At 54.5% G+C, this 12,691-nt stretch overlaps 1 protein-coding gene across 1 annotated transcript; it reads right to left on the bottom strand.

The window, feature by feature from the left end:
• Positions 1-4,199: 4,199 nt before the first annotated feature.
• On the bottom strand, positions 4,200-12,347 carry AYO20_11660 (hypothetical protein; the record flags this gene model as incomplete). Its single annotated transcript, XM_022649882.1, has 2 exons — positions 4,200-4,498; positions 12,329-12,347. The coding sequence occupies 2 exons, from the start codon at positions 12,345-12,347 to the stop codon at positions 4,200-4,202; spliced, it is 318 nt and encodes a 105-aa protein (XP_022494143.1).
• Positions 12,348-12,691: the final 344 nt, after the last annotated feature.

Below are 12,691 nucleotides of genomic sequence, written 5' to 3' on the forward strand. Positions count from 1 at the left end.
TGCTCTACAAGCTAGTCGTGATGAGAGTGTGCGAGTGCGACCGGGTCGGCGCGCACACGGGGGGTGCGAAGGCGTGCTACCTAGTAGTGTCGGGTCGGTGCGGAGTAGGCGGTTGGGGTCGCGGACGGTCTCGATGGCGGGAGGTGGATGGCGCGAACTGTAGGTGAGGTTCGAGGGCGGCGGGGAGGGGGGGGGGTGGCCGCGCCGGCCTTGCCAACGTCAGTGCAGATAATTAGGAAACTTGGCGTCGTCTAGTGGCCCCGACTTTCCCCAACACCATTGCAACGTCCGAGGCCCAGGTCAGGTCGGTATTCTTAGTTATCTCTGGATAGCCAGGAACGGCCAAACGCTCAGGCTACCTCGATTTTGACAGTCTTTGGCTTATAACCAACCCATGTCGCGAACAGTTCTGCAAAATGGAGAAAGTCCATCTCGCGCCCGGAGCGGCCACCGGCCAGCGGTTCCAATCACCGCAAGACCGTACACACTCCGCGCGCACAAGGGCATCATGCAGGCACATGCGAAACCCGCTCGGCACCAGCTGCAGGAGTCGGGCTATAGTGGCAGCGGTAGGTTTTCGGCCTCTTGGTTGAAAATGACGTGTTTGAAGAGCCTGGCAGATCCGCCGGCACAGAACCAGGACATACCGAGCCAAAGATACAGCCAGGAAGCATCGGATCTAGGTACGAAAGAGCCATAGCCTCCGTCTGACACTCCTCAGTCTGACGTGGTCTCTCAGAGTTCCTCAGGGGTCACAAAGCTCACAGACCGATCAGTGGACGACTACCTCGTCCCTGCAAGACCGTGTTAGCTGACTCAACTTGCATGATCATGCCTTGGCGAGTTTTAGGTTAACCGGGTCTCCGGACAGGTGCGTCAAGCATGCGTAGGCAGGGGCTTGTCCTCGTAGTTACTCACTGCTTTCATCTATCCAGGATCACATCCAGTCCTGCCTCCTCGTCTTTCCGTCTCTCCTCTCCTCCCGCTCTTGCCACCTCTTAGTCGACTTCGTGTCGCCACGCTACCGACCCCTCGTCGATCTCGGACATCACCTGACTTCGTTAACGGCTCGTCTTGGTTATGATGAGGAAAGGACGGTGTTTGTGGCGCCCGGCCGAGGTCGTCGAAATAACGTGGCCGGCATATGCGGACCTTGAGAAAGCGTTTTGAGGCAGGGAGGGTAGCAGGGGAAGAGGGAGAGCACCGGGGTAGCGTGCACGGGTACAGATTGATACAAGGAAGCCGGGTAGGCGTGGTAGTAAAGTATTATATATTATCAGATCAGATTGTGGCCATACAAATACCTCATTCTATCCCTTGGGCATAGCGGATGGAACCATTCCGTACAGGTTATTACTAATCCAAGCCGCTTGCAGTCACGTCCCCCGACCTCTGTGCGGTTCTGAAGTCGGTGCCATGATCCCACGAGACGGTAACCGTGTGGCGCACCTGTGTAGTATATGTGTCGTGGGGCGCCACACTCCGTGATCGGGACCACCAGCGGGCAAGGCAAACGCCTGACACGGTAGAGCAAGTACGATGGTAAATTCTCCGCTCGCGTTCGACGCTAAGGACACGTTTTGTTACGTAGCGTTGCTCCGGCCCCCGGTGGCTGAGATTATTCGCCTCTGTCAGGCCTTGAACGCAAAAAGTAAGTGACGAAACGATTAATGTACATCACAAGGGCGCCTCAGCCTCAGCCTCATTCACAACTTGGGGTGCATACGGCCGTCAACCCACGTGCAAATAACCGATTGGATAGCTGGGCCTCCTAATGAGATAGGTATGAACCGCGTACAACAGTCCCCGCAATCCCTGCACTATTAGCTTACCTCCTGTCCAGTTTCGACGCCCAAGGCCGCTCAAGGTTTCCGCCCGAGGCTGCTCAAAAGTTCTGACGAGGACGCAAGGCGAGCATCCGGGTGGCTCGCGTCTCCTAATTGGTAAGAAGAGGCTCCGTCAGTCTCCCATCTCCTTCTCCTCAAAGTTCAACCGCCATTCCGGGGTGAAGGAGAGAGAAATCAAAGAAAGTAGCGGCAGACGGAGTAGCTCCTACACACGACTCGATAATGAGTTGATGGGGGGGGGGGGGGGGGGGGGTATCACACCCAAGTACACACCCCCGAGCCGGGGCACTTGGAGGACAAAAAGATCCACAGAGGGTTCGGGCGCCACCAATGCATATAACATCGTCTATATAGTAGTAGGTCGCGTACGACAGTGTGGGTACTTCATGCATTAGGTGTATACGCCGACGCCATGACGTACGTGTGCTGAGTCAGTATGCAACCTCGCTGGAAAGAGTCCGTGTATGGATGGTTCTGTCGGGGCACGAGCGATCGAGGTTCCAGCAGGCTAGTTATGGGGATCCGCCGTGTAGGGCATTCGGGTGCCTGGCCGGAAGCCTTGGAGGGCCGATCGGCTTCGGGTAACTAGCTGCATCCAGCTAATCCACCGAATGCGAAATCCATCGAATGTTTGAATCTACGAGTACCTACGAGCAGCATAGTATGAGCAGCTAGTTGTAGGGTACGAGGAGTAATTGGACCCCATTGAATCCACCGAATCCACCGAGTCCGAAATCCATCGAACCCCACTGAATCCACCGAATCCACCGAATCCACCAAATCCATCGAATCCATTGAATCCGAACCCCACCGAACCTACCGAACCCACCGAACCTACCGAACCTACTGAATCCACCAAATCCATCGAATCCATCGAATCCGAATCCTATTGAATCCGAATCCTAGAAAGCTTCGTGCCTAGAGGGACATGGTGAAGTGTCTTTAGTGTGGGGGCCAAGGGCCAGGACATGTAGCGCCAAGGCATTTTGCCACCACAGGCAGAGGCGGCCACCGACCTAGCCGCTCGACGGGGACTTGTGCCATCCAGCGTCTTTGTGCACAGCTGAATCGATGTCTCACCTTGCCGCCTTGCTGCTTGCCGTCTACTGAACTCGCTGTCGGCAGGCATAACTTCGGCACACATGCCTGTTTGCCTACTTCCCGGACACTAGCGCACGACTAACGCGGACCGCTCACAGAGCAGCGGCGACGTCGTGTTCAGGACCGAAATCAGATTCAGGGGCTGTGAGGATGTCCGGCGGTATGTCCCTTGCAGCGCCGCCGAGCTGTATCCTAAGGGGGCGCTCGTCGAGGTTCCGATCGCCCAGGAGATGGGGGTTTCTGTAGCCCTTGGCGTGGGATAGGGTAGAGCTCGGGTTGGAGAAAACGGGGGCGGCAAGACCCCGGGCAGTGTGGAGGTGAGGCCAAGTGCGCATGGCCCGTCTGTCCAGTCACGGCCGCCACCACAGGGCTTGCTTGCATGCAGTCAGAGACGCAACACACAAGGGCGGCGAACATGCGCCACCGACACGCCCAGGGGGACGCCGTGTGTCAATGGGGGGTTGACAGAAGCTTGTGACAGACAAGCCATCATTGCAGCCATCAATCCAAGCCTGCAGCCTTAAACCTACGTCGCGTGCTACGGTGTGGAGATTCCTAATGAGATTGCACATTGCCCAGAGGACGGCTGCAGAGGCGGCAGGCTAACAGATCGCCATGGTGCGGGCACAGGAGGGGGTTCCCTGCAAAGGTATAGTTCTGGAGTCTCGTCGACATCGGGCACATCAACGATGAAGCGTCAAGAAGAGTGGAAAGGACATCCAATTGAATTCCTCGAGAACACGCCACCCTAATAGTGGAAACAGAAAAAACTGTTGAATTAGTGGACCCGCTGGACCGACAACCCGAAAACATCAAAAAGGGGATAAAAACAAAAGCCACCACCGCTCCCATCCTGACCTCCGCACTCCCGGCGAGCGAGCCAGCGCGTATGAACTTTTGCACTTGAGCAACGGGAAGAACCACCCCCTCCCCAGGCACGTAACCGTCAATGCCACCTAGCCCTCCGACAGAGGAAGCTCGAGGTACGTACGCCCTTGACCCGAGAACTTGACAGTACGCCACATCATAAACAAGGGGCACATGTCCCTTTAAGCACAGCGCACAAGAATGTAGGTGGTCTCGAGGGGAGTCTTGGTGGACAAGACGCAGGCACTGGTCAACTCGCTGCGCTTGTTGACGGTCGAAGCACCGTCCTGGTTCTGGTTCTGGCTGCGCTTCTGAATTGGACGATCCTGACCCTGGGGGACCCTGTCGGAGGAGGTACGGTGGCTAACGCCCGACTGGCTGCGCCTAAGGACGCCGCTTTGGGTGTCGGTGCGGCCGTTCAGAGTTATTGCCCTGCTGTGCCGGCTGAGCCGGCTGGGACTGCTGGCCTTGGGTAACCGCATTTGAGACGGAGTTGTCCTGGGAGGATCGATCATCGGTATGTAAACGGCTGCGGCGGTTGAGTCCGCTGGTAACGTCATCGGACTTCCTGTTGTCACGATCGGCCCCAGCCGCAACGTCTCGCTCGACGTGGGGTTTCACTCCCAGGATCCAGTCGGAAGCCATCTGGTCGCGTTTATCACGGTCGAGACGCACGTATGACGCTGTTTCATTTTACGTTGAGGTGGTGGACGATGCCTCGGGCGCAGTGTTGCCAAGCTCCTTTCTGTTTTCGGTAGGAGGGTTACCCAATTAGGAAACACCTGGTTTTTGTGACCTGACAAACAACATTTCTGAAATTTTGCAATGGACAGTATTTTCAGCCTGCCATGTGACATGCAGCCTCGCTTAGTTATCAAGTAGGGCGGACCGTCAAGTGCTGTTTTTACGGCGGAACATCTAAGCTAAGCTTGCTAAGAACTTTTCTATTTTCGGTAGGAGAGTTACCCGATTAGGAAGTACCTGGAAGTTTTTGTGACCCGACAGACAACGTTTCTGAAATTTCGAAATGGTCAATATTTTCAGCCTGCCATGTGACATGCAGCCTCGCTTAGTTATCAAGTAGGGTGGACCGTCAAGTGCTATTTTTACGGTAGAACATGTAAGCCAGTCTTGCCTGCTATGTGACATGCGGATCTTCATGGCCTTCGCCTCAACGTTACGACCCTTTTCATGTCCATATCTCTCCAATATATGCATGCCACGGTCGGTCTACAAGAGCAGGGACGCAAACTCACAGTCACGGTCTTCACCTTGGGAAAAAAAAGTTCACAATCGTCACGACCTTCACCATTACGGGCCCTCTTCGTGTCCATACCTCTATTCATGTGTAATATAGAATTGGAGGCCCCTGTTCTGACTGTGTGCACGCGTCTCGAGCGATACGAGGAGCCATACTGTGGCAGTGCCCGCTATTTTCGTGTGTCTGGTCCGGAGACGCTTGGAGAGGAAAATGAGCCCAGGCGGAGAGATTAGGGCACTCGGCCCCCTCGATGGGGGAACCCGAGAGACCGGAGCGTCCTCGTGGCAAGATTTGGCGCGAAGCGACAGGGTTGAGGCCACTGTACAGCCACTGCACACGCTTCAGAGCCGGGAGCGGATTGACTAGGAGGCACAGACGCATATCTCGCGAGTCGGGCCGCGAACAGAAAAAGTGTTTGTTTTCGGTTCGGTGCTGTCAAAAAACCATGCAAACAGTAAGCACACGGACGGTTCAGGAACGCATCCCTCCTCTGCTCATTACGGTCTATCGGAATAGCACCCGGGGCCGCCACCGCGACGGTCACAATCAGGCGAGCGAGGCAGGAAGGCGTGGCGTTTGACGAAACTCACTCGACTCAGGACGACTAAATGACCAACATGTGGGCGAACTGCCAGGGGAGTCACGACGCTTCTCAGGCGAGACCCTCTCACGTGGTCAGCCAACTACCGTTCCCCCCTGGTTACGGCTATCGGCTATCAGCTGTGTGCAGAGGTTGGAGTTCATTGCCTTAGCCGACCCAAGGACGCACATCGCGGCGCTCTCGGGGACCGCAGTATCTGTTCTTGCTCGGCGAACCTGATGCATGGGGGTTTCTGGGTGAAGAGGTAGGCGCCATGAGGGAATGGTCGACCGCCTCTGATTCCCGTCTGCCACCTGGATGGACCAAAAGCAAGGTGGGCTGTGGAGTACTCCGACATTCGGATCACAGCCATCGTATCATGAGCACGGCTGCTTCCTCAACCGTCCCCAGAGATATCGCGGCGGTGACTCCCACGAACCTCCCAAGGTTCGAATCCTGAAGGAAGAGCAGGTTACCTCGGCGTCTAGTGACCCCCCACGACACCATCCATGTTCTGCTCGCCATCGTGGTTGCCGTCATGGTCGTCGTCGTCGGTTGCACACACAGGGAAACAGGCAGTACGGAAAGGGCAAAGATGGCATATCCGAACCTCCTCTTCGTCTTCTTCCAAGTAATGATCGTGTCGATGTCTGCTCTCGTCTTTGCCTCGTCAGACTGCAAGATATCGAACTGATCGCGGCCTTTATCGGTGGCTAGGCCATGGCTTGCCACACAGGTGTGGAAAGCCTACATTCCTCATATCATACATGGTGTAACTCGTCAGCTAGGTCTTGATGACTGGACTGTAAAGCGTCGAGATACGCTCGCCGCGGGTGAGCATTGTCGCCTCTTTGGTGGTCTTGCTCTCGGATCGTAGGACCCTCCGTCTAATGTAGCTCTTGTGGTGAGGAGCCAGTCTCCGAGAGGAACTTGGTGCTGCCGACAAGCCCAGCGCCCGGCTGCCCCCTCCCCCCCGGGACCCCCAGTGTAAGGCCTCCACACACCTGTCGTGAGGACACCAAGCGCGGCTGACGGACGCCTGCAGTGATGCCTACTCAAGCGTCCACATCTCCTCCTCGGCCTCGATGATCAGTCGTTGCAGTGGCTCCCCGCCTCCTTACAACTTGCGACATGTCCCAGTGGGGCCTCGCCACCTAGTTTAGCGTAGGTCGGAGCAGCATCGCCGTCGGAGTCCTCTTCAACGCCGGAGCTGGTATTGGGACCGGCGCTGAAAGCCAAGTCCAAGGGAGAACCAGAGTGGTCAGCGGACGTTGGGAACGGTGCACCGCCTAGCTGTGAGATTTGGGCGCGCGTGGGCGCGCGTGGGCTCCGCGAGACGTGTCTCGGGCCAAGGAGTGGAAGCAGCAGACGTAGGAACTGATGCCGGGCGCGGCGATGGTGTGTCCGCCGTTGAATAGTACGGGTGGGAATCGGGCGCTGTATGTAGGATGTTCAGAAGCGAGTCAAATAAGCATCATAGTGGAGGGAACGGTTTTGTCGGCTCGCTGTCCATGAGTGGGTTCATATACATCAAACGCCGTCAGGGCGCAGAAGCCATACATCAGTAGTCAGTTTGTCGTCTATGCCCTGTCCTTCAGTGGCTTCAGCGCCCTCCAGAAACCTGTTCGGCGCCGGCTGGCACAGAGCAGTGACGAAGGCTCCGAATGACCAAATTTTGTAGCACCACGGTATGCTCCATTCGCCGCTCGTGACCAGGCCAGCGTGTGTCCCATATGCCAACAGCTGTCGTCTGGGTCGGCCATACGGTTTGTCGTTCACAGCACCGAAAGGAACGTCAACGTCGGCGCTGGATCACCAACTTGCGAGTTGACTACGTACGCAGCGGGAACTCACACGAGGCTGGACATACAGAGTACAGTCGATTCTTCACGCCGTAGTTCACCCGTTTACCTAACGCCAAAGAGGCTGTGAGTCCCGCCACGTGGGTAGAGGGTGCACAAGATGGCAAGCACGTGCCTCTCCCAGCGTTGCCAGGATTCGACTCCTGCAACTCCGACTCCCACTCCTTACCCCCCAGGAGTCGGGATTCGACTCCTGGAGTCGACTCGTAGGTGGCGCTGGCTCCTGATTAGTTGGAATTAGGTTATTCCGTTCCGTAATAACCGATTTGATATAGACTGTGATCCACCCAGTGTTTCAGGCATTGTGCCGCCTCAGAAACGACTTGTAAAACTGTTTGAGATGCCGTTGGGCATTAGAAGTGCTCATCCTCGCCGTCAGAGTGACAACGGCATCGTAATAGTTATGGATCCAAACGCGTTATTTGTTAGGGTTTACAATGTTTATATATTGATCGCCATGGCACTAGATGTCTGAAGAGGCTATTTTACGCCTAATATTAGGTAGGTGGCCCACCTGAAGCTATGAAATGCCATTAATCGACCTATTCTTAGATCGCCGCGATAGGACCGATAGTGTTGTTGTTCCTAAGGAGAGACGGCTTATACTAGTCGTTATGGTGGCGGGTGAATCCATGGTAAGTTCTACACTTGCGACATTTTGCCATATAATTTACTAGCTAATGTGTCGCTTAGATTTTGAGTTGCAACGTTATGGCCACTACTAGCGCTGCTAAGAATGCCAAGAATTGAGTTGGTTAGGATTCGAATTCTGATTATATAAGCGAATCAAGGAGTCGAATCCTGGCAACGCTGGCCTCTCCAGCCAAAGCCGTTACTGAGAGTAGCGAACGTTATGAACGAGTGTCAGGTACGCAGCCATAACGATCCCTGGGGAGGACTCACGTGAGCCAAGACCCCCAAGTACCCAATGAGGAGATCTCGTGACGTGGCGGGGATTTCGCGTTCAGGCAGTTTGGTACAGCGCTGGACAAATTTAACTCTTCAAATGTTTGTCCAGATGCCCCCCTGCCTATTAAGGCAATGCGTGCAGAACAAATCAGAGGGCGCGGGAGGTAAGCGACGGCTTTCGGCCTTGTTTGGGCTGGTGAACGACACTCCTCGACGACCAAGAGACGACAGGTCAGTGAGGGTCATGATGGTGACCGAGCGCTCACGTTTGGGCGGCGGGCAAAACGGATTGTGGGAATCTAGGACGGCGTGGTAGGCGCTTACGACGTTTGGTCATATGGGGAAGGCGGTCTACCAGGGCGGCGAGGCACAATTGTCAGTGGCGGGTGCAGCGACCGGCACAATCGGTGGCTGGGGATTCTCCGATTCCTGACGGCCATCTGCGTGGAGACACATATTAGTAGCAGCAAGATGTCAACGTGCTCGTGAAGGTGTGGTTGCACCCTACAAAAGAAAAGCACCCTACGAACCGTACGCCGCATCATAAGAACCATCGGATGGATCATGTGACGTGCAAGCTAGCGGTCCTACGCCATGGAAATGGAACTTGTGTTCAATAGCCGATCAAGGTGTAGCGAGCTCTGAGCGGTTGCGTTCATGCTGGCTGTGGAGCGAAGCACAAAAGATACGGTACGTTATTATTCACACTTGTCCTGAGCCAAGAGGGGAGGCGGCGCCATGGGGATGAGGTCGGAGGAGACATGAAGGATGAGCAGGCAGCATCAAACTGAGGATGAGGAGTTTGACTAGCCGAGAGGACTCACTTATGTGTACTAGAAGGGGGTTCGGACGAAAAATGTTGAGGCTGTTCGCATCGATTAGATCTGTGATCGTGATCGGTGGAGATGTTCATGGCCCTAAGCCTTGGCGATAGGGTGCGGACATGCCCTCGCACTCAAACCCAAACACCCGCGCCACCAAACGCCAACGAGCGAGCCAGAACGGGAGAGGCCGTAAGGTAGTATAGCCCTATCGCCACCAATTCGGACTCGGGTAGTTGTCATGCCTGCGCATTTATTAAGTAGACAACGGCACCATGCATAAACTTAGTAACGGCGTGGAACCAGTCCCGGCATGGAGTGGTAATAGCAATGGGATGCCAGCGGGAGGGTCAGAATGCTGCACGGGCCAACCTGCAATTGGACCGCATCCCCTCTCACGACGCCCCGGACTGATAACACCCCAACTCTCTCTCTCAGTACCGCTGGGCCAGGCGCCAATAGAGAACTCCAAAACTGACAAAATTCGGTAGCGGTGTGATGTGGCGGGGGGATCAGATGGTGGCCGACGAAGCCGGCAGTTGAGGATGTCACGGAAGGATCCCATGTGGAATGAGGGGCGGCGCCAAGGATGTGCCGTAATACCCGAGTTCCAATGCCCGGGTAACAAAAAAAGACGTTTCCAAAATAAGTAACACTTGTGTACCAACCCCAAAACGGAAGGATGTTTCCCATTGTCTAATCCTAAAACGGAAAGATGTTTACTAATATATGCTAATCCTAAAACGGAAGGATGTTTACTATTTTATACTAGTCCCAAAACGGAAGGGTGTTGACTACTATATACTAATCCCAGACCGGAAAGATGTTTACTCACTATACACTAATCCCAAAATGGAAGCATGTTTACTCTTTTTTATCAACCCCAAAACGGATTCCCCACCGACACTTCCTCCCCGCACTTCGCCCAAACAAGTTCCCTCTCGGAACCACGTCCTTGTGTGTTCTCCAAAAAGTGTCTAGCGATTGTCTTGGTGTTCCCAGGGTCCGCGAGGACTTAGAGTTTTGTTTGATGGCGAGCTCTCGGCAAGAGATGCTGGGAGGGACGGCTTGCCTCCTTGATTTGTCAGCTTTATGGCAACACCAAAATTACGGGTGGTGCCCTGTGGACGAGTCGGGATTCGGCGACATGGGTCTTCATGGCATCTGCCCGCATGTTCTCAGGATGCAACGTGCTGAGAAATAGAATATGGCGTGGTATAAGGCGGGCTTTACTGTGCTGCTGCTGACAACACGGCGACGTGTCAGCCAATCGGGGACCGGCCCATGTCCATCGGGGCGGTGCGACTCACCTTTCTACGTGTAGCACACGTTTCATTCCCCTCTCGCCTACCGCGCCAGTATCAAATACTCATTCCGTTGCGTCGTTCAATGAGATGGTGAAAAACCTAGCAATTCTGTGAGCCGAGACTAATTCCGAGGATAAGTCGGTCAACCATCCATCATGCCACAGCCGCACCTCAGCGCTTATTCAACCTTAATGTAAATGATGGCATCCCGGCCTAGTCTCAGACCCAAGAACACCCAAGACCATACACAGCATCCATCAGAGTCGCCGCTTCCGGGTCACCCGTAAAGCTAGAGCGAATGGATGACACGATGTAAAAGCTTAGCGCGCTGCCTACCAGTTAGAGGACGATGATACGAAGAGGGATGGCATGTGCCGGTAGAGGGGCGAAAGGTGGAGAGGGGGGGGGAAGGGCTTTCTCTTCTCATTTGTGCTTTCATTCCATTCAATATAAAGGCACCATTTTTTTTTTTTTTCTTTGTATAAATAAAATCTCCTTGACCCGCATTCGTTCCATGATATAATGGGATAGGCTTTGGTAGTTGACAGCCGAGCGAATTGGGCTGGCGGACTTGGGTGTGGGAGTCGTAGGTGGTTGGATTGGAACTTGGATTCGGTGGATCCGGTGGGGTTCAGATTCGATCGGATTCAAATTCGGTAGATCCGGTGGATTAGATGAATTTCGGATTCAATGGGATTCAGAATCGGTAGATTCGGTGGATTTGATGGATTTCGGATTCGGTGGATTTAATGTGTCCAATTGCTCCTCGTACCCTACTAGTAGCTACTCGTACTATACTAGTTATAGGTGCTCGTAGATTTCAACATTCCATGGTATTCGGCTTTAATTGGGTTTAATTGCTCCTCGTACCCTACGAGTAGCTGCTTGTACTATGCTACTCTTAGGTACTCGTAGATTCAAACATTCCATGGATTTCGGATTCGATGGATTTCGGATTCAATGGGGTCTAATTGCTCCTCGTACCCTACTAGTAGCTGCTCGTACCATGCTGCTCGTAGGTGCTCATAGATTCGAACAGGTCAATTTGGGGCCTCTGGAAGGCAAACACCGATCACAGCCACGCGCTATACCCCTAACACTATACTGCATGTGTCCTAGGCTCTGGGGGCCGACGGACCCCTGACCAATCAACACAGATCGCAGCCATGATTGTCTGCCACTCACACAATACTAGTCGTGTTTCAGGGGAGCTGGCCCCTTGGCAAGGCGCACACCACTCTCTCCACTTCGCCACATCACCGGGAGACCTCTCCCACTGTGGTCTAGACCGAGTTGGCAATCTCCTGGCGAGACGGAACACTAATCGCAGCCACGACTCCATTCTCCTCGTACATTCCTCCTCGTACATTACTGCTCATAGGGTGGCGAGAATTACGGTCTTTAAGTGCATTCTAGGCCTTGTTAGCGGCCTCTTGGCAAGGCGTCCACCTCCACCAGGTACCCTTCTGCTTATGTTATAGGCTGGGCTTTCTATCTCCTTATGAGTTCTAGCCCGGTCTCTAGTCGCTGAGTGAGCTACTCACCCCGCTCGTAGGAATGTTAGCGGCCTCTTGGCAAGGCGTCCATCTCCACTTCGTAACCTTCTGCTCATGATCTAGGCCGGTCTCTAGTCCCCGAGTGAGTCACATACCCCGCTCGTAGCCATGGCGGTTTCTTGGCAAGGCGTCAACCTCCACTTTATACCCTTCTACTTATGTTCTAGACCGGGCTTTCGCTCTCCCAGTGGAGGTCTCCAGCCGCCGACTGACTCACCTACCCCACTCGCAGCCATGGCAGTCTCTTGGCAAGGCGTCCACCTCCACTTCATACCCTTCTGCTCATATTCTAGGCCGGGCTTTCGGTCTCCCAGTGGGTTCTAGCTAGGTCTCTAGTCCCCGAGTGAGTCACAGACCCCGAGTGAGTCACACACCCCGCTCGCAGCCATGACTCCCTCCTCCTCGTACCTACGAGTAAGTACCATAAAGTGTACTGAGGGCCTGGAAAGTACGCACCTAGGTGAACACCTATGTGGCTAGACCTACTCAACGGCGTACACACTGACGGAGTTGTCTGTGGAAAAGTCTCCGAGGGGTCTCCAAGGGATGTCCCAGAGGTCTCCGAGAGGGTCTTCTACTG

This window comes from Fonsecaea nubica, assembly GCF_001646965.1.
Source record: "Fonsecaea nubica strain CBS 269.64 chromosome Unknown Scaff178, whole genome shotgun sequence".
NCBI classification, from domain to species: Eukaryota; Fungi; Ascomycota; class Eurotiomycetes; order Chaetothyriales; family Herpotrichiellaceae; genus Fonsecaea; species Fonsecaea nubica.